The following is a 22961-nucleotide window of genomic DNA, read 5'->3' as shown; positions in this document are numbered from 1 at the left end:
TGCAACAATTTAATAAGAAGCCATCTCTATGAGAAACACTGAAGAACTCCATCCCAATGACAATACCTCATCAGTTAACCAGTGTGAAGTCCAAGGATCTCCAGAAACCGTGGCCTTGTGAATCTGTTTTTCCACTCATCTCCCTCTACCTGATAGCAGAGCAGCTGTTGCTACCTGAAACAGCAGCCACATTGCCCGGCCAGGCGGCCAGCTGCTGCTTCAGAGCAAATGGACACATCAGCTGTGCTAAGATGCACGTGGATGTGAGTCTGACACAATAGGGCAGTCTGTGGCACACTGGACCAAAACACATGTGCTTCCCCCCAGAGGAAAACCTTAACAGTCACACTAGCTCTATGGACAACTGGAAGCCTGTTCAAAGATGATCTTCCTCCCCTGACGGAACTCAAGCCCTCCATTTAACTAAGGCAAACTGCAAAGTCCTGAGTGGCATCCAGAATTTGCTAAATGACCTCTCATCACAGGACTGCTCATGGACTCTGTACTCCTGGAAAGAATGATGGCCTAGAAGGGGTGAAGGCTGAGGATGTAATTCTACTTCTTGCACTGCCTCAGTAACTCAGTGAAGGCACATAACCTCCCCTGGCCCAATGACTCATCTTTCAAACAAGGGTCTCAGCCACAACCCATAATCTCATGTTCTACATTTATTTTTCTCCTCCTCCTCCTCCTCCTCCTCCTCCTCCTCCTCCTCCTCCTCCTTCTCCTCCTCCTTCTTCAGAAAAAGCGTATAGGTTGGATGGTTTCATCCTAAATTTCAGAAATTTGTTTAAATTTTAGACCCCCCTTCAACTGAAGGCCCATAGGCATAAACCTGAGCATCCATCATAAACATCCTCATAGAACATGGCCTAAAGAAACATTCAAATGCAATTCTGTAATTGAGATGCTTTCTTGGGAGCAGAAAAAGTTCATCACTGGAACTTATCCATTCCAACGCCAAAATGCATTTTGAATCTATCCACATCTCTTCCTCTTTAATGTCACTATTCTACTCCATGCCAGTGCCAGATCTCCCCAGCTTCTGATCAGCCCAATATCCTTTCTCCCTGCTGCACACAGACTCATTCCCTAAACAGGAAAACATGTCATTCTCCTGAAAACTCTTCAAAGTTTCACTTAGAACAAGATCCACATGGTTTAATACAGCTAGTGTCACTATTTAATTATTGTTTAAACCAGGACATTTTAAAGAGTGAATAGGGAGCTCATACTTACATCCCATCCTGTCAAAACAGATACATAGTCCCCTAAATATAGCCTGTGACACTTAGCATCAGGCCACTGTCTCTTCTCCACCTCTCCTTTCATCATTGTTCCCTCTTTATTACTATGTTTGACCACACTAGGTTCCTTTTAGCTTATAAAAGCATCAAGCATTATCAACTTAAGGGCCTCCCATGGGCTAGTCTGTTTTGCTGGAAGGGAATTTCCCTACTCTTTGCCTATCTCTCTCCATCTTGTCTTGCCAGGTTCAGCTTACACATCTCTTCTTCAGAAAGGTCTGCTCCAACCATCATCACCCCACCACCACCACCCAAAATTTTAATGAAGTCCCTCTGGTTCTTCTCTTTTATTGCACTCACTCTGATCTTTCTCTTCATCTCCCTTTTTCACAATTTGTAATCTTATGTTTACTTTTACAACTTCCTTCCCCTCTACAATATGAGTTCTATGAGGGCAAGAATTCAGTCTATTTTTCTCCCTGTCCTCAGCGTACCATAAAGTCGGAGTGAATAAATGAAAATGACAGTTGATGTATAGCAGATCTGACTCCAGATCTAACTTTCAGACACAGATCTGCTCCTCTCTGACATCTCTGCCATTGAGCAATGCTAAATAATAATCAATGTACCTGCATATAAATTGAGGCTTCCCCTAAAGTTAGTATTAAAAGGAATTGCTACTTATTGTAGAACACACTTCTGTGGTATCTATGATGATACTATATGTGAATGCACAGACCAGCAGCTGCTATTTATGGATCTCTGAATGGGTGCCACTCTGATAAACACTCCATGTGCATTATTTAATCCCATCCTCATGACTGAAATAATCATTTGGGAATAAAGAGTGAGAGAGAGACTGGGTCTCAACGGAAGTGCCCATGAATCACTGAAATTCAGATAGGGCCTATAAACACCTGCAACTCCTGAGTGGCATGCCTTTGTAATATGAGGGCAATCTGCAAAAATAGGGAAAACTGGTGTGAAATTGTAAAGCTCTTCCCTGGCATCACCTCTAAACCAGCTCCTAGCAACTCTATAAATGTTAACACTCATACCAGTGGGTTGCTGTCTCTTCCTCTGCAGATGGGTCTGCATTCTCCTTTGAATATGTATTCCTTACTTTACCCAAAAGGTATCTCTTGAGATTGTTCTCATTCTCCCTTAAATATGTGTCTACTGTCCTAAAGAAAGCTCTGTCTATGCCTTTGACTGACCCATGCTGAATTCTTTCTTGTCGGGAATGCCAAGAACCCCCCTGGCCCTAAGTCAAGTTTCTCCTTTTCTCCAGGAACTCCTTGGACCCTCCTTCAGACACATCTTTTCTCCGGGGACATAATGCATGATCTCATTTTATAAACAAGGAAATAGAGGCCTAGAAAGTGTAAGATTTGTTCGAACAGGTAGTGACAGAATCAAATTTAAACTCAGGTTTGTCAGTTTTTATACCAAAGAAAGCAAGTTCACTAGCAGCCTGCATGGGGAACTAGATATAAAAGAGAATAGCTAAAGTTCTGGCTTTTGCACTGATAAGAGGTCATCAGCCCCTGCAAGCAAACACAGTCAAATTTAAATTTACTTCAAAATGGCCCTACATTTAAAAAGAGGAACAGAAAATATTTCAAGTGATGGATTAGGTAGTTTACCTTATACTATAAAAAAGGACATTTTTGGTGAGAAACATTGGTTTACATTCACAACTTAGGCATAAATATTAAACAAAATAGATAATCGGGGACAGAGAATTGAACTGAGAGGCAGACAGAGAAATTGATATTCAATGCCCCCCAGTGAGTAGGAATGCAGCACACTGGTTCGCAGATTGATTGACACCAAAATTAGTATTCTGCAATTTGTAATTAGATGTAGGAAGCCAGAGCACTTTGGAGGCATTTGATGTGTTCTCATGCAGGCAGCTTAATTGGTAATGAGATTTACGTGTTTATGTAGGAGCAGCAGACTAGAGGTTGAAGGGTGATACACTCAATATCTGTTTTCCATCTAAAGAACAGATTGCTTTGCGTATATAAAAATAGGATTATACACATAGGGGAATATTTGTCATTTCATATACAGATATAACTTAATACACATTTTCTAGTAAGTTTTCAATTTAATAGCTAAATTATAGCAACAGTCCTAGTATTAGACTGTATAATCCTGGCTTAAACAGAATGAGTCATTGAACTTCCTTTAATTCACTTCCTTAGATGTTATTAATGCTCAAAGGCAATGGCAATTAAGTGGCATTTACTAAGAGGCACATCCTGATTGCCAATGGCTATTGAATGTCCTTATTAACAAGAGCTAATATACATATCCCACAAGGCTTTTGATTAAATATCAAATTTTATTTTATTGTTAAAAATCATTTCCACCACAAAAGTTAGTTTTAAGTTGAAAAGTCACAGTGAAATGTCTTCAGGTTCAACAATAGTGCTAAAATTCAAAGTAGCAATATTGGTTATAAATACATTCAAAAAAAATAAATACATTCAAAGTCATTTCAGTTTTATAATTGATTGCAAAATAAAAATAGTTACAAATTCTTTGTAACTTCTCCCATCAAGAGGTGGAGCGTGTTGAGTTTGGACTTGCTTTGTCTTATAAACAAACATTAGCAAACATGACAAAACCAAGGCTTGAAATATGTTTGCATGTTGGTGCTTGCCCTGTCTAGTGCTGTTTTTAGAAGCCAGTCATGATGTAGAAAAGCCCAGGCTAGCCTGCTAGATGCTGGAGATATGTGGATCAGTCACTGCAATCACCCAGCCAAATGCCACACATGTGAGTAAGAATATCCAGGACCAATCAGCTTCCAGTCAACCTGCCAGCTGCAGGGGGACCAGCAGAAGAACCACAAAGCTGAGCTCAGTCCAAATAGCCAATCAGAAAATCATCAGCAAATGCTGTTTTGTGCTAAGTTTAGGGAGTTTGTTTTTTTTACGATGCAGCAAAAGCTAATCAATACAAACAAACCCCTACCCAAATATATGGCCACAATATATATCAATATGTAGATTCATAGAAACAAAAATTTACCTAAAGACAATGTAAACTATTAATTTAAATTGCATTAGTTTTCTCAATAATTATAATGAAAGGCTTTAGGATAAATATATATCATGAATTATGTAACAGCACAGCTCAACTTGCTTGATTAAGTGGTAAGTGAACAAGTTAGACTTTCAATTAAAACAAGAATTTCATGCCTTTGGTTTGAAGGGAACTTGTGTTTCCAAGAATTTTAAACGGAAGTTCAACATACAAGGAATTAGCAAGGGCTCAAGATATAGCTCTGTGGAAGAGTGCTTGCCTAGCATGGTGTGAGACCCTTTGTTAAATCCCTAGAACCACAAGAAAAAGAACTAATGAATAGTCAAGATACAAGAATTAACGAATGGCTACAACTGTGAGTTCAAAAAAATAGAACGATATAATCAATATTCAATGTGTCTTAATAGAAATGTGTAAAAGCTAATCTTCAAAAACAGCTTTCATGATTTAGGGAAATAATAGACTTTTAAAATCTTCTATTTTATACACATTATTAGACAGATTTTCATGTTGTTTGATCTATATGATTGTAGATAATCTCACACACTTTGTTAAAGCAAACATACTTAGTTACACATGACCTGTGTCACAATTATCACAGGATTGGCATCAATCAAATAACTCTCCACCTGCATCTTGCCACTATCAATATTATCTCGGTTTCTCCAACTGTTCTCATAGCAGAGCTCTTTCTTTCTATAGGTTTATTGTTCTATATGCTTCAGCTGTATCTACATACAGCAAAGCACAATGGACAATGCTCTTGGCTAATACTACAGGACACTTACCTCTCACTGCAACAAATCTTATACTGTAGGAAAGGAAGTCAAACTTATGACTTTTCTTTAATCCAACTACCTTCTTAAATATTAGAGTTGAAAAACAAATAAAACCTTTCAGAGATTATTCACTTTTACCCTCCCAAATGTTTACCTAAGCCTGTCATGTAAAGAATGACAACATTTTCCAATGAGCAAAACCAGAAGTTGACTAACTCAGCTTACAAAAAGTTACTTGAATCGCATTAAGAATACAATTCTTTGATATGTCACACTTAAACATATTCCACCATAAACACACACACACACACACACACACACACAACAAGGGTTTTGTTGTTGTTGTTGTTTTGTTGTTGTTATTGCTTGGTTTTTGTTTTGGGTTCCTAACAATGGATTAAGGAAGAGAGACTGTCCACATATTTCTGTTTACTTTTAACTCTTGTGCTTTTGGGATTCCATGCAGCCATGAGTTATCTTCAGTTAAATGAAGCAATATCTGGGCTGAATGCAAATAAAAGTAATTCTAGTAACATCCAGTCACATGCAGCTTTTCCAGAAGTCTGCAAATAAGGCCCCAAATTCTAAGTTATGTGTTTCTGGTCCTTAGAGGAAGAAAAAGAAGAGAATTGGTGGGGAGATGTTTTCAGGGGCAGACTAGATACAGTAGGGTGGGTGGGTTTGTGGTTTCCTGTTCTCAAATTCTTCAAGAGAGTTTTGAGCTAACAGACCCCTGTGGGTTCTGTGTTAAAGTAATCAATCCTGAAAAGGTATTTCCCAGGTGACAACCAAATGTGAAACACTTGCAAAAAATTTCTACCCTCCCACTTCCTCTCTGTAGCCCCTTTTGCTTGCACAGATTTGTTGTCAAGTAAAAGATGTTGCACTGAGAATGGTTTTACGATCTTTTACATCCTAACCTTGGCTTAAGCCCTTGTTCCTCCCCTGAATCTTTGCTTCTAAAGGCATGTCACAGAATCCCTCTCTCAGGGAAGAGTTCTACTAATCTCAGCAAATTTAATTTTTGCCAGGGGCCATTAATAGATAAAAGAATTTAATGTCGACCCATGGCCATCTAGCAATTTTAGTACTTCTGACATGGGTCATCAATCACTAAGTGAAAATGTTCTCCTTGGATTTGTTAATTCCTACCCAGGACAACCCAGAGGCAGGAAAGGTCTTAGGGTGCCAAACTCTATCATCCCTGTTTCCAAATCCTGGACAACTGAATTTAAAACTTTGAGAGGACACATTCTTCCAGGGGCAGCCAACACTCACCTGTGAGTGTGGTCCAGATGGCAGGGACATCGCTTGTCGCATTTAATGCCATAGAGCCCCTCTGGACACAGGCGAGCCTCACAGAGCTCACCAGCAAAGCCGGCTTCACAGAGGCATGCACCACTCACATGGTAACACTTCCCTCCATTGACACACCGGCAGGTCTCAGCACAGCGAACCCCATAGGTTCCAACAGGGCACTCGTCCTGACACCTATCAAGCAAGAAATGGGGACAGTAAATAGACTAGTCAGTGCCAGGTGAAAATAAACGAGTCATCTCATGGTGCAGAAGCACACCACTGTCATCCCAGCAACTCTGAAGGCTGAGACAGAAGGATTGCAAATTCAAGGCCAGCCTCAGCAATTGAGTGAGACCCTGTCTCAAAATAAAAATTTGAAAATGAATTGGGGATGTAGTTCAGTGGTATAGTGCCTCTGGGTTTGATCCCAGTACTGGGGTGGGCTAAATGGTTATATGATGTAAAAATTAAAATTGCTTTTTGAACTTCTTATTATATAGCAATTCTCCCATTATAGGTAGAAAAGCATTGAGGTGAATTACTCGGCCACACAGTAGTGACAACAGTTTTGACTGTTGAATGAAGAAATTAACCAAAGCAAAATAAAATGATGAGCTCAGGACATGAAGCAAATTTCATACTTAATGCTTGCCAAAGGCATACATAGTGCTTTAGTAGGTACCAAAAAAAGGGAGAAAAGCAATCACCCAAATGTTAGTCACAGTCTATAATTAAGAAATTTAAAAGCATGCGGCCCCTGTTCCAAAGGGGGGGGAAACTTGGTAGCAAATTTGATAGTAAATAATTCTCTTGGCTTTCCATGTAGAAAAAAAAAAAGAAATTAATTTTTAACCTGAACCATGTCTCCACTCTCTTCAAAGTTGAATAACTGTATCTCATTTAGAAAGCTAAATAACTCATGAGGATGCCCTTTTTAAGTTTGGGGGATTCTGAGCTCAGGTGTCCTCTTTTCCAACCTGGGAAGCCCAGCCAGGAGATCATACGGAGGCTTGGAGTTTCCTAACAATATTCTTGGCAAGTGGGATATTATCCTCTGTTATGAAGAAGGGCTGCCAAAGGTCAAGGAAAAAATATCAGACCTCAAAACTTTACTTCATTGTTTGTTTGTTTGTTTGTTTAATGACATTGGAGCTCCATCCTGGTGGAAGGACTCACTGTAGGTAAGGTGAGTGAGATGGGAAGCTGAGTTGCTGGAGGAAACCATGACAGAAAAGAGAAAATTATTCATCGCTGCTCCACAGAAAGTGCCAGTGGCTCTTGGGTTAGCCAAGTTTCCTCTTGGCGAGATGAGGTGACGGTGACGGGGCTCTCCACAACAGAAGGAGAGCTCTCTGCCAAGGGAGAGGGAGACAGGGTTTCATCTAGCTGAGCATTCACCACAAGGAGGGTACACTTTGTCTCAGCAGCCACTTCCCATGTGGCTCTCAAGTCATGCCAGACCCAGAGTCAAAATGTAGGTCAGCATTGCATTTTTCAGATCTGTATAATGCAAGCAACAAACCATGATAACAAATTCCAGAATGCTGGAAAGAAACAGTAAAAAAACATTCTCAAAACAGCCTTTTTACAAGGTTTCGCATATCCTGAACAGGGTATGACTGCTAGAACCACGATTCTCAGAGCAGAGGACAAATGTTGGGAATTCTCTGGTTACCTCTGGCTCTAGCATATATTGAATGTGATGGAGACAAGGAAAAGGGCCTCCTCTTGTAAGTTTGGCTTTGTTGGTTCTAGACATCTTTAGGTTCACCTGTCAACAGTTAAAGTCTTCACTCCTAGACCATTAGAGAAGTTCTGGAGAAACTGAGCTAACACTTGGCGTAAAATCCAATGTATTCTTAGAGTTACACATGAGTAAACCTGTTTTTAGACCAGAGATTTTTTGTTTTGTTTTTTCTTGTACTGGGGATTGAACCCAGGGGTGCTCAACCACTCAGTCACATCCCTCACCCTTTTTATTTTTCACCTAGAGACAGGATTTCACTAAATTGCTAAGGATCTCGCTAAATTGCCAAGGCTGGCTTTGAACTTGCGATTCTCCTGTCTCAGCCTCCCAAGCGTCTGGGATTATATGTGTGCGCCACTGCTCCAGGCTTTCAAAAGGTTCTCATTATTTTTAACATGTAAGGAATTTTAATGAGCCAAGTCATCTAGTTTATTCCTTAAAGATATAAACTGTAAAGAAAGAAATATTGAGATTCAATGCTGTGACCCCATCAGGGTTTCCACTGAAAGCTGGCAAAACAACTTGACAACCTGTTGGTTTTTATTTCCTTGCAAGTCAGTAACAAAAGGAGAAAGATAAACAATGTGAAATAATATTGCTTTCTCTTCTTACATGGATTTGAAGACAAACCAAAATATTAAGTTTTGGATTATCTGCATGACTCCATCTTTGTTTAAAAAAAAAAAAAAGCACTGTTCTAGAAGTGGTTGAAAGTGGTAAAGATAGAAAGCCTGAAAAGTATCTGCCACCAAATTACAGGGAACCAGTGTGCATATTTTATCATATCTTGGCAGAGATTTCCTTTTCTCTGGGAAAACAAAATGCATAATAACAGGTTCTGACCCATATTTATGTTGTCATTCTGTAAACACACTACTAATTTGTATTATAAATACATAACACAGTCATTTGAATTTTACTTTCAAAGTCAGCCATCATGTCAACTTGGTTCTTTTTTCGTCAGTCTGTACTTGTGTCAGCATCTGTTAATAATACTCAGGCCATCAACCATGCCAAGATGGCGGGAGGTCTTTCTAGAAGTAGACACTTTCCATCTTTTAAAAACTTACTATTTTAATTGCATCAAATCAAAGGGTACAGTATAATAATCCTATACATGTATACGGGACTTTTTTCATCATGAAAATAAACATAATCATGGAGTAGTATTTCTGAATGGTTCCTTTATCTTAAGCTCAACATGTTTTAAGGCCTTCATACTGCTCTTGTGGCCCCAAACAGAACAAGAAAAATTCTCTCAGGAAACAATGAAAAGGGAAATACATTTTCTTAAGAGAAATGAAAGAGAACTAATAAATACTGACCAAAATAGAAATATAGAAATTTTTGATATCTACTTTTATTTATCTCAAATAATGCCCTGAAATTGGGAAGGATGAATAAGCACTCAGTAGATGTACACTAATAAAACATGACACCAATTCCCAAACCAGTGGCATCACGGACTTGTCTCGATGCCATTTTGATAATTATGTCGCATCTCATTGTAACTTGAAAAGAAGGAAGTAAGTTTGTGTGAGGGGTGGCAGATCCTCCTTCCTCCCTTGTCCTTTTGAGCACACTCCTCCCTAGAGTGACCAGAATAGTTGGGCCAATCATCATTTAGTGTGAGAGAATCATGTTCCTCGTTTAACCTAGACTTAGAGGGTCAGCTGCCTGCCTTTCTGACATCTGGAACTGCTGCTCTGGGAGAACATCAAAAGCTCTGGGAAAGAGCCAACTCTTCCATAGTTATAGTGACAGGAAAGAGCTCCTCCACTGAAGACCAATGCTGCCTTCCCTGATGCCTGGCTTCCATGTCTGACTACCTCCTTTCATCCACATTTATCTTCATGTTTAGGTGCTAGGAGCCACAAGCAAATATACGATGTATGGCACCTTTGGTGGTAAAGTGACGCCAGCTAGCCACTGAGATATGATTATGTTAAGATTTACATTCATATGGAAGTTGGACTCCCGCTGTTCACCCTGGCCTGCTACCGGACTCATGTTACAGGACTCATGGAGAGTTCCCATTGGTTGGGGAAGGATAGTAGGAGGAAATTCCGGGGGAGGTCCGGGGGACCCCCGGTTCCGGGAGACGGGAGGTTCCGGTAGACGCCCGCGTGGGAGGACCGGGTTTGGCTTGCCGGAGCCTACAGAGTATTGGCGGCTTTTTCAAAATAAAGTTTTGTTACTGCTTGAGTGGCTCGTGATTCTGTGCCCAGCCAAGACTGTGGCATTTGGCGGCCCGTGCGGGGAACACCTGAAGCTTAGAGGTGAGTAAAATTGCTCGCCCCTGAGGGAAGGCGACAGGATGGGTGACCATCTCAAAAAACAGTGTGTTCTTGTTTTGATTTATTTTGTTTTTATTTCGAGCTCCCTAGCCCTAGAATTTTCTCAGGCGAACTGGGAAAAATGGTTGGCTCAAGGTTTGAAGTTATTCGGCCCTGAGAAAGAGAAAATCGATACAACCATTCTCTGCTCCGTTTTTGTTTCATTCTGTTTCGGCTTTGTTTTATCCTATCTTATTGGGTTACGTTACCTTTATAGTAGATTAGAATCCAGTAAAAAACAAACCGAAAAACTGTTAAGTAAATTGTTAGAGGTCCAGACTATGGTAGAAAAAACGCTAGGTCAAGCAAAAGAGAAGGTCTCTCAAGCTAGTCAGACAGAGGAAAATTTAAAGAAAGCAAGCTTAGAGGAAAAGCAGCCATCAGGTGGAGAATTACAACAGGAGGTTGCTACCAACTCCGTTCTAACACCAGAGGGCGTAATTCAACCAACAGCTCCATCTACCGCTGAGCGGCCCTCAACTCCCGTAGTTGATGGACGGAATTCTGAGACAGAACCCCAAAGATTAGCATGCCCTGTACTTGAGCAGGCAGGAGGGCAACGAATTCACCGTACTTTAGATTTCAAAACAATAAAGCAATTAAAGGAGGCTGTAACAACCTATGGGCCGCAAGCTCCCTTCACAATAAGCATGGTCGAATCTGTTACCAACTTGGACATGACACCAGCAGATTGGGCTAACATGTGTCGATCTGTGCTAAACAGAGGACAATATTTGTTATGGAAGGTTGCCAATGAGGAATTTTGCATGGAGACAGCTAGGCGAAATGCAGAAGCTGGTTACCCTCAAAGAAATATAGATATGCTATTGGGAAAGGGACCTTATGAGGGTCAAAGACAGCAAATTGAATATGACCCTGGTGTATACGCACAAATTGCTGTAGATGCAGTTAGGGCATGGAAAACTTTACAGGGGCATGGAGACTTACAAGGTCAATTATCTAAGGTAATACAAGGAACTAATGAACCTTACGCTGAATTTGTAGATAGACTTATTCAGTCAGCCTCTAGGATATTTGGTAATACAGAACAGGTAATGCCATTTATAAAACAACTGGCTTATGACCAAGCAAATCGTTGCTGCAGAGAGGTCATTAGACCATGGAGACATGAAGATTTAAACACATATATTAAATTATGTAGAGACATTAATGAACAAGGGCAAGTCTTAGCAGCAGTACAACAGGCTTTAGATGCCAGGCCAAAAACATGCTATAATTGTAATTAAACAGGACATTTTAAAAGGAGTTGCCCCATAAGAGGAGGGTTTAACAAAGCTGGGTATCAAAGGAATAGAATACCGGGTATTTGCCCACGATGCCATAGAGGGAAACATTGGGCTAATGAATGCCGTTCTCAAACCACCATAGAGGGTATTCCATTATCAAAAAACGGACAAGGACCAAGTGTTTACCCACGATATCGTGGAGAAAGGTATCAGGCTCCATTGCCAAAAAACGGACTAGAGGGCCCAATGCCCCGGGGCCCAAAACCACAAATATATGGGGCAATGGAGGAACCCAACAGCACCATCAAGGTAGTGCCCAGGACGCATTATCCATTAAATCCCTCATCAGACAAACTAGAGGGAGCACAGGGCTGGACATCTGCGCCTCTGCCAGAGCAGTACTAACTCCAGAGATGGGAGTTCAAATCATTCCCACAGGAGTAAAAGGACCTCTTCCACAGGGAACAGTAGGCTTATTATTGGGACGCAGTTCTTCTACACTAAAAGGACTTATGATAAGTCCTGGGGTAATTGATCCCGATTATGAGGGTGAAATAAAAATTATAGCTAGTTCTCCAAGAGGTATATCAGTAATTTCACCAGGAGATAGAATAGCACAGTTATTAATAATACCCAGCCTGCATGATAAATTTTCCAGTTGTAATGTAGAAAGAGGTTCCAAGGGATTAGGCTCCACAGGTGTAGATTGGGCTATGCTGTCTTTAAATTTAGATTCTCGCCCATTGCTAAAATTAAATATTCAAGGACATGACTTTAATGGGCTGCTGGACACAGGAGCTGACCTTAGTGTCATCTCTCGTCAAGAATGGCCAAAACATTGGCCATTACAACAAGCCACTCAAACGCTTCGAGGCCTAGGAGTGGCGACTAATCCCGATAGAAGCGCAATGGTATTAGATTGGAGGGATCCTGAAGGATGTGAAGGAACTATACAGCCCTATGTATTAGATCATCTTCCTGTAAATTTATGGGGACGAGATGTCCTAGATCAATTAGGATTGACATTAACAAATAACATCAATCCTAATGCGCCCACTACTAGGGCTAAACAAGGCTTTAGGAAAGAAAAAAGATTAAGAGAACAAGAACAAGGTATGACAGCACCTATTCAAATATCAAGAAATAAATAGACATGAATTGGGTTTTCAGAAAGGGCCACTGAGACAATCAAAATTACTTGGAAATCAGAAAGACCAGTGTGGGTTCCTCAGTGGCCCCTGACTAAAGAAAAGATACAAGTAGCCCATGACTTGGTCAGACAACAATTAGCGGAAGGACATATACAACCTTCCGTATCCCCCCATAATACTCCCATTTTTGTCATTAAAAAGAAATCTGGTAAATGGAGATTATTACAAGATTTAAGAGCCATTAATAATGAGATGGTTATTATGGGACCTGCTCAATCAGGGATTCCTCAATTGTCTGCTTTACCAAAAACCTGGCATGTTTTAGCTATAGATATTAAAGATTGTTTCTTTTCAATTCCAATTCATCCCGAGGATAGTCCACATTTTGCATTTACTATCCCTGCACTGAATCATGAAGGTCCTGATCAGAGATATGAATGGAAAGTACTCCCTCAAGGGATGGCTAACAGCCCAACTATGTGTCAAATTTATGTTAATAAAGCAATCCAGCCACTTAGAAATCAAAATCCTGAACTACAAATATTTCACTATATGGATGATGTGTTATTGGCACATAAAGATAAAAGCACATTACTAGAATGTTATGCCACACTTACAAACTTATTGAAAAATTATAATCTAGAGATAGCAATAGATAAAGTACAATTAAATCTTCCAATTAATTATTTAGGAGTTCTATTATCCTCAACCATGGTCCGTCCACCAAAAATTCAAATACGAGTAGATCAACTCAGATCACTTAATGACTTTCAAAAGTTATTGGGAGACATAAATTGGATAAGGCCTTATCTAGGCATACCAACAGGAGAGTTAGGACCTTTATTTGATATTCTAAAAGGTCCATCAGATCCAAATTCACCCCGCATGTTAACGCCTGAAGCAAGAAAAACATTAAAAATCATTGAAACATATATGGAAAATATGCATTTGGATAGAATTGATATAAGTTTGCCTTTATTATTTATTGTACTACCAACAAAAAATATTCCTACAGGAGTATTTTGGCAGGAAGGTCCATTATTGTGGATACATTTATCTTATTCTCCTAACACTATTCTTACTAGATATCCTGAGGCTGTAGGACAATTGATATTCAAAGGAATAAAAGCAGCTAAGGGAGTATTTGGGATTTCTCCCAATAAAATTATTACTCCATATACTATGGATCAAATTGATGAGTTAGCTAATGAGTTAAATACTTGGGCAATAATCATGTGTAAAACTAGTGTTTCATTTGATAATCACTTACCATCTAATCCTTTGTTGTCTTTTTGGTCTAAGCATCCTGTAGTTTTTCCAAAAATGACAAGAAAAACCCCTATCATAAATGCTCCAAATATATTCACTGATGGGTCAAACAATGGTACAGCAGCAGTAGTTACTCCTGATCAAACTTTTACATTTTTAGTACCCAAGCAATCAGCTCAAAAGGTAGAGCTTAATGCAGTATTACAAGCTTTTATGATGTTTAAAGATTCTGTATTTAATTTATTTTCTGATAGTCAATATGTAGTTAATGCTATAGTATCCCTTGAAGATGCTGGTAGGATTTCACCTTCTTCTACTGTTTTCTCTTTGTTTTCCGCTATACAAAGTCTAATCTGGGACCGAAAAGATCCATTCTTTATAGGTCATATCAGGGCACATACAGGATTGCCTGGAGCCCTTAGTATGGGCAATGAACTAGCAGATAAATCTACACATGACATACATATTTTCTCCACAATAGAAGAAGCTATAAATTTTCATAAAAGGTTCCATGTCAATGCTAATACTTTACAAAAACGTTTTAAAATAACTAAAGAACAAGCCAGACATATAATAAAACAATGTCAAAATTGTGTGACATTTTTACCACAAGTTAATCTTGGAGTCAATCCTAGAGGACTGATACCTAACCATATTTGGCAGATGGACGTCACACACTTGCCAGAATTTGGAAAATTAAAATATTTACATGTTACAGTTGATACCTCTTCCGGATTTTTGATGGGCTCCCTTCATGCTGGAGAAAAAACTAAAGATGTTATAGCTCATTGCTTACAAAATTTTGCCACTGTGGGTGTTCCAAAACAGTTAAAAACGGACAATGGTCCTGGTTATACTTCCACCTCTTTTAAACAATTTTGCTCATCATTTGGCATTACTCACATAACAGGAATTCCATACAATCCACAAGGACAAGGCATAGTTGAAAGAGCTCATCAAACTATTAAAATGTACTTATTAAAACAAAAGGAGGGAATTGGAAAGGCGTATATATCCCCCAAAGATAAACTTAAAATAACCCTTTTTACTCTAAACTTTTTAAATTTGGATTCATCGGGACTTAGTGCTGCGGAAAGACATTTGTACCCAAAAAATGTACATAAGCCTAAGGTACTTTGGAAAGATATTCTAACAGGACAATGGAAAGGCCCGGATCCAGTGATAGTCTGGAATCAGGGCGCTGTCTGTGTTTTCCCACAGGATGAACAGCAACTGATTTGGATTCCAGAGAGATTAACTAAAACAATTTCTACAGAAAAAGAAGATGATTTGACTCAAATCCATAACAGCTGACATCCAGAGCTCCAGCTTGGCTATTCTTACATCTGCGACAGTGATTAACCAAGGTGTTTTTTTTTCAATATCTATTTTATTATTGCATTTTTCCCACATCATAAAGTTCTATTTTAATTTTGAGCTCATACAAACCTAGGTTAATGTTTTTCTGATCAGTTTTATTTTTTGACTGTGTTTTATTTTTTTGACTGTGGAGTTTTTAAACATTGCAATGGAGATTTCACCTAGGTATAGTTACAAGGCCTTTATTTACTATTGTCTTATGTGTTGTATGTTGTGTGCACACTTCTGTTTTGTGTTGTATGTCTGTATGTGTGTATGTCCATATTTCTTATATGAGGAGCGCTCATGAAAAAATGGATCCGAATTTTTTCTTTATTCACGTGATTTATATGGTTTAATTTAAATTAGGTAAACAGCTGTTAAGGATTGTTTTTAAAGGAGTTTAACAGATCTGTTTGTTTACTTTCACCTTTCCTTTTCATTATATTTAATAATTCTGTTCAGGATAATGTCTCTTTAGCATCATTGCCAGAATTTCCATCTCCATCCCAATTCCGGTGAAGACTGAGATAAAACCAAACTACAGCTTCTATGATAGCTATCACAGTAAACTGTATAAACTGATGCATCAATGAATATAACTCAACAAGTAATGCTCAATCAAGGACTTGATTTACTTTGGGAGGAAATGGACATATTGATAGACTCCTCCAATTTGAACTGCTTGCAGAACTTGCCTGGACTATATATCAGTTGCATACATTGTGAAATATCATCTGGTGCACCGAATTGTGGTACTGCTGGCATATCTTTGCTGATGGTGTCACCAGTGATGCAATTTCCTTGCCAGCTCACCCCATGTTTATTGTGGTAATCCTGGCATATCTTTGCTGATGGTGTCACCAGTGACGAAATTTTTCCAAAGGAGCTGTCAATTGGCTTGGTGTCGTGGCATTTCTGTATCCTCCTCCCTTCTACTAGTGATGGTCTAAAATTTGGGGGCCAACAGAGGTGAGGCAAAGAACCTCACCCCCCCACTGGCACCAAGGCTAAATTTGGGGGCCAACAGAGGTGAGGCAAGAACCTCACCCCCCCACTGGTGCATAGGCCTATCCACAAGCATGGCTGAATGCTGGACCGGTAGTCAGTGACGGGTTGATCTGATTACAGTGGATTCAACCTAAGACAGGAAGCTGACGCCTAAATGTCAGTTCTCTCATGACGGGTAAGAACCATATGTTAAATTGGACAACCTACCAGGCACAGTCCCTAGCCACATTGCTTGTTGCTTAATTAAACAGAAGGGGGCAGATGCTAGGAGCCACAAGCAAATATACGATGTATGGCACCTTTGGTTGTAAAGTGACGCCAGCTAGCCACTGAGATATGATTATGTTAAGATTTACATTCATATGGAAATTGGACTCCCGCTGTTCACCCTGGCCTGCTACCGGACTCATGTTACGGGACTCATGGAGAGTTCCCATTGGTTGGGGAAGGATAGTAGGAGGAAATTCCGGGGGAGGTCCGGGGGACCCCCGGTTCCGGGAGACGGGAGGTTCCGGTAGACGCCCGCGTGGGAGGACCGGGTTTGGCTTGCCGGAGCCTACAGAGTATTGGCGGCTTTTTCAAAATAAAGTTTTGTTCCTGCTTGAGTGGCTCGTGATTCTGTGCCCAGCCAAGACTGCGGCATTTAGGATCAAATGGAACAGGCTTGGCAGAACTGCCTTGGGCCTCTACCTTAACAGAGTCCACTATTGAATCTCAGATTCCTTCATCCATCCAGTCCTTACTAAGCACCCATTATGTGCCTATGTGATTGCTAGGGTATCAAAGGCCCCAGAGCAATTCTGTGATAAAACCATTAACATGAGGCACACTTTCTTAACATCTTCAGAAGAACTTCTGAGAGGATCTGCAAACATCCTCTCCTTCACTCTTAATTGACTCCCCCACATTACATTCCCTCACCACAATATCCTCCCGACCTTTCCATAAACCCCAAAGCCTCCATTTGGGTATGCCCCATGCAGCTCTACCAACTGCAAGGTGCCTGTTTGGCGGTATTTTGCTTCCCTGTGGCTAGGAGCCTGTCCCCACATCCTGAGAATGCTTGGCTGGCCACTGCCTGTGGTGGGATCTGCCCCTGGAGCAGCAGTCATCTGTCCTAACCTCAGTGGTCAAGTTACACTGACTTCTCAAGTCAAGCCCCTTGAGGTCTCCTCCCCCACACCTCCTGCCACAAACTGCCCCATAGCCCACTTATTGTTTTTCTTTCACAATGACAAATATGCTTGTTGTCATTGTGGTGGGTATGTATGTTCACTCTAGAACCCAGATGGGGGTAGCCATTGAAAACAGGAATCACACCATCATCAGCCTTGGTGCCTTAGAAAACAGTAGTCATAAGAGCAATAATTCAAGAAGCAAGCTGTATCATCATTCCTTTCTCTGTAACTTTTGTCTTCCTTGCTTTTAAAATTTACCTAACAGTTAGCTGTTACTTCCTTCCCTTATATTCCAAATGAGTGTGAGCTCACTGGTTTTGTATGTGTACTGTTTTCACTTGTCTTTAATTTTAAATTTAAATCCTTAAAGGACAATAAAACAGTTACATTGAAATTTTTAATGGTCAAAAAATGTGACATAAAATATTACTGAGGGTTCAGCTTGGTCTTGTGTCCTCCCTCATTTTTCTATAATAAAATGTTACCCAGGGCCAGAAATTACCTAACAACTTCATCTGCCTAAAATATTTCCTAGAACTAGGCTGTTGGTCACAAAAAAGCATTCTGAGTAGACCAATTACATGTTATAAAATAACTATGTACTAGGTGTCAATAATTCATAACATCAAATAATTGACGGAAACATATAATTTATACTAACAAAAGATTTTTTAAAAGCTTTTAATAAAATTAGGTTGATACTACTAGCAAAAATACTTAACAAAAATAGGGACTAAGGAAAAAAAAAAGTATGTAAGCACAAAGAAGACAATTTACTAACAACCAATAGCAAACATGCAATTACACTGAAGCCATTTCCAGTAAAATTAGGAAGAAGATGAGAATTCCCAAGTTGACCCCAATTTGTCAATGCTAATTCAGAGGTTCAAATTCATGCAATAATTCCAGAAAATGAAATGAATCACTATAAATATTGAAAGAGGTCAACTTAATCTGCAGATGACTGAATTGTACAACTAAATAATTTTAGTGTTTACTAAAAATAACATTAAAATTAATTTAGAAATTTGGCAGGGTGACTAAATTATAAAGAAAATATTCACAAGTGTTTTTCTTTATCTAGAAATATTCAATTAAAAACTGAATTGGAATTTTAAAAATCATACAGTTCTTAGAAATATATTTAATCAGAAGGGAAAAAAACAAATAAACCCTACTTATTAAAGAAGTCATAAAATAGAATGTTAGAAAAAAAGAGGGTGGAGAGAGGCAAAAGGGATTTTTAATTCACAGGCATCACAAAACCTGTGACAGCTAATTTTATACAGTTCACAGACATCACTTAATTATAACAACAACTGTATGTATCAACTGCAGGACTGTCCTGAGGCCTGAAGGCTTTAATGTACTAACTTCTAATTTCATTCTTATGATACCCTTAGGGTAAAGTATGATTACGACTTGAACATTACAGATAGAGTCATTTCCAAGGACACACTGGCCTAAACCCAGGTTCCAAAACCTTTTGTTCTTAATCATTATACCCTTCTGCCTGTCGAGTCTTTTCTCCAATTTACATACACATCCAGTAAGTTTGAGTCCCCAGTCTTCTAGGATAAAACAGATCAAGAGCAAATCAGAAGTAGGGTGAGCAAAACCCTGAGGTAACAGTTTAGCGCCTACACAGGAAATGACAAACCATGGTGCAAGAAACACCTGAGCCAGCCCTTGCTCCTATTTCATGTGGGTCAGAGAACCCTGGAGTCCCAGGGGTCTGACTCTATCACCACCACATGGTATCACATAGTAGGAGGACTAATATTCTTAACAGAATGGTATATCATAGAAAGGTAAACTTTGTGCTTTTTAAAGGTACCTAAGTATACATCCCATTTTTAAATCAATTGATCCAAAAATACTTAAAATGGCATCCTGAACACTCAATTTTTCAGGATAACACATTCATCTTGAATTCTGAATAGCTGATATTTTATGATATATCTATCTCTCTCTCTCTCTCTCTCTCTCTCTCCTTTCTCCATGATATTTCTCTCTGGGTTTCATTGTTGTTGCTATTTTGTTTTGTCTTGTACTAGAGATTGATCCCAGGGGTGCTTTACCACTGAGCAACCTTTTTACTTTTAATTTTGAAACAGGGTCCCCTCCTAAGTTGATGAGGTTGGCCTCAAACTTGTGATCATCCTCCCTCAGCCTCCTGAGTCACTGGGATTATAGTCACGAGCCACTAAGCCCATCTTCTCCATTATTTTCAGTTCATTAACTGTGATTCAGTTTCTGCATGTTGAGTTAGGATAAAATCTTTCAAATACATGAATACTCAACAGATGCTTCTGGAATCTTATGTAATAGTTATAGACACATGGTTCTGAAGATGCTTCCCAGACACTCCAAACTTTTCCTCCATGCCATTATGAATAGTTGGAGAAATACAAGAGTGTCCCTTACCGTTCCCCTGTGTATCCTGGACTGCAATGACATTGGCCTGTGGCAGCATCACATGTCCCTCCGTTGTGGCACTGACATTCTTGGGAGCAGTTCTTTCCAAAGCGACCCTCAGGGCAAGGCTGACCGCAAACTGTGCCCTGTATTCAAAGAGACTTGGAAAATTAAATGGGCTTCCAGCCAGAGAAGGATGGAAGGAGGGAGAAGGAAAGAGAAGAAACAGAATGGGAAGGAAGGAGATAGGAACCGGGCTGCAAGAAAATTAAATACTAAAACACATAAACTGATCATCATCTCATAAATGTTAGAAATTTTAAGTGGGCTTATTTACTTGGTAAGCTCAAATCTCAAGGTACATTGTAAGACAGCAGAATAGTAATCCTAAGAAAAATCCATATTTAAAACTGAAGCCTCAGATAAAGTTATGTCAAATTATTATGACAACCTAAGGAATTTATAAATCCTCCTAAGTGTTCTTCCTTGTGTCTTTCATGCACAATAAGTCAACAATACTTATTGATCATCCGTTACATAAAAGGCAACATCTGGTGCAAATGGAATATCCAAATGTTTTACCATATGTTCCAGAGAAAATACACATCCTCACCGGCTGTATTTCTTAAAATCTAACAAAACATAAGTCTGCAATTTTATGTACCTGAATTAACAGCCACAAGGCATTAGAAATACTTCCACAGGAATGAACCTTGGCATTTATTTCAGAAGAAAAAAGCTTTTATTTTCAGTAGGTTCAATGGGTACTTCTGAGCCAAGATCAATCAGAAAGCTTATTCCCAGAAAGAAAAACTGAGAAAGTAAATTGGACATTTCTCCTTACCCTAGGGAATGTCCATCTTGTCAAGTACAATCCTTGTATTTATTCCAAATCTGTTTGGATATGAGTAAGATACTATATTGAGAAGTCAAAGAAATACTCTAATATTTGTACTCCACTTAGCTACATAACTTGGTCTTGTAGCTCCTAATTTCCTGGGGTTATAGCTAGTGAGGGTATTTATTGTAGTTATAATTATAGAGTTAATATCATATCCCCCATAACAGGGATTTTTCAATGGGTTTTTCAATGGTCAGAAGCTGCTTTGCCCTCTCTCTTTCTCTTAAAAAAAAAAAAAGGCAGACTGTGAACACTCTGAAATTGGAGCCTAGCAAACACCAGATGGTTTTGTAAATGTTTATTCTGGATAGCATAAGAAAATACATTTCCTCTAACTACTGGCTACCCACAAAGGCAGTTGGTGTGCTAATTAAGTCTCCTCTGGTGGTTTCTAGCTATCTACAAACAGGGAAAGTTCTCCTACAGACACTTGGAACCAAAAAATCCTTTGAGAGATGATTCAAATTAGTGCTTAACTGAGAATCATCTATGTGCTGAGCATAGTGCTAAGCACCGAAAATCAAAGAAAAGTTCACAACCCCTAATTAGTTCACAGACAGGTGTAAAAATCATTCTAATCCTTCTATTCTAACACAACACACTATACTTAGTGTAAGGTGGAAACATGACTGAAGGACCTTGCCTAGGGTGGAGGGTCTGCACACGGTGAGCAGGTGTGCTGGTGCAAATCCTCACTTGGTCCTAATCCTCACTACCCATCATGGTTCCACATAAGCTCCAGGGATGATGTTGAAATCTTGTTTATGAATAAGGACTAATGTGAGCCAGCAGCTTTAAGGGGGACATTATTTTTATTAGTTGAAATACATGTGTATGTAGGGATAATAGGAGTTATGTGCTTACGTTTGAAAGATACCTAAAATGATAGAACAAATAAACTATAAAGTTGGAAACCCAGCCACACACAGAGGAGTTCAAAGAAAGTTCTTAAGGGAGGCAGCCCAGAGCCTAGAGGAAGTGGTGGAGGGCAGGCTGGAGGGGACTCTGAGAGAGGGCCCACCTGTTCACCTGTGGGACACAATGCAAGGTTATGGTTACCACTATCCCACATCAAGACCACCCCAGCTGAAAAGAAAAAGCTCCAAATGTAGAAACATTTAAATATTGCACCCCTTGTGCACATGTTGTTAATAATCGATATTCAATTTTCTCTTCTTCAAGATGAAGCAACCCCACAAACAGTATTTACACAAAAGTCCTAGGAGCAGAATGCCTGCAGTTGCTCATCCACAGAGCTCTTGGGACACTGACGCTCCAGCAAAATCCTTCCCTCGCCAAGAACCAGTGTTGGCAAAAGGCCCAATACAGGAGATGAAAGAATAGGAGGAGCCAAAGATAATCTAGCATTTCTACCTTGGACAACTGAGAAAAAAGTGGTGGGTTTCACTCAGATTTTTAAAAAAATTAGAGGTGGAGTAGCCTTAAGGAAGCCTTCATGGGCACATGACCAGTTTGAGTTTATTTTCATTAACTTTGCAGGGCAGGCTAGAATGAGCCCCATACTCCTCCAGGGGCTCCCCTCTTAACCTCATCCTCAGGCTCTCAGTGAAAGCCCCCTTTATTCTGACTCATTTCCTTATGAAGTTTCTCTACCCTGAGCTTCCAGAATCAGACTTGGTCTGGCCTATTCACCATTTCTGACCCCACCTGGGGTCTGATAGCCATGTATACTTGCCCCCGTGGTCTTGGCATTTTGAACTCTCCAAGACCTTCCTTGAGAGTAGACTGCCAGTTCTCTGTTCTATGCCCACAATAAAGAAAATTTCCAATTATCAAGCCTCAGGTGTCTAACACGAGAGTGACAAATACATGGGCTCAGGGCAGGGAGATCAAGATTTGGGGAAATCAATATCTGATTTTTAAAGTTTTGGGTCTATATGAGATTTTTGGAGAGTGTTCACAGTAACAGAAGAAAGATAAAACTGAAATCTAGGAAATGCT

The 22961-nt window shown here is 39.6% G+C and overlaps 1 protein-coding gene across 1 annotated transcript in view; it reads right to left on the bottom strand.

Moving 5' to 3' along the window:
* MEGF10 (multiple EGF like domains 10) overlaps positions 1–22961 on the bottom strand; it is a 176184-nt gene that overhangs the window by 42378 nt on the left and 110845 nt on the right. Inside the window, exons 8-9 of the mRNA XM_081284962.1 lie at positions 20108–20244; positions 6362–6574 (exon numbers count right to left, since the gene is read on the bottom strand). Coding sequence (XP_081141088.1) covers positions 6362–6574; positions 20108–20244 — 350 coding nt within the window. The remainder of the gene's footprint in view (positions 1–6361; positions 6575–20107; positions 20245–22961) is intronic.

Source organism: Spermophilus citellus (assembly GCF_964194105.1).
Source record: "Spermophilus citellus genome assembly, chromosome: 1".
In the NCBI taxonomy this organism is placed as follows: domain Eukaryota; kingdom Metazoa; phylum Chordata; class Mammalia; order Rodentia; family Sciuridae; genus Spermophilus; species Spermophilus citellus.
This window is presented reverse-complemented; position numbering and strand designations above follow the sequence as displayed.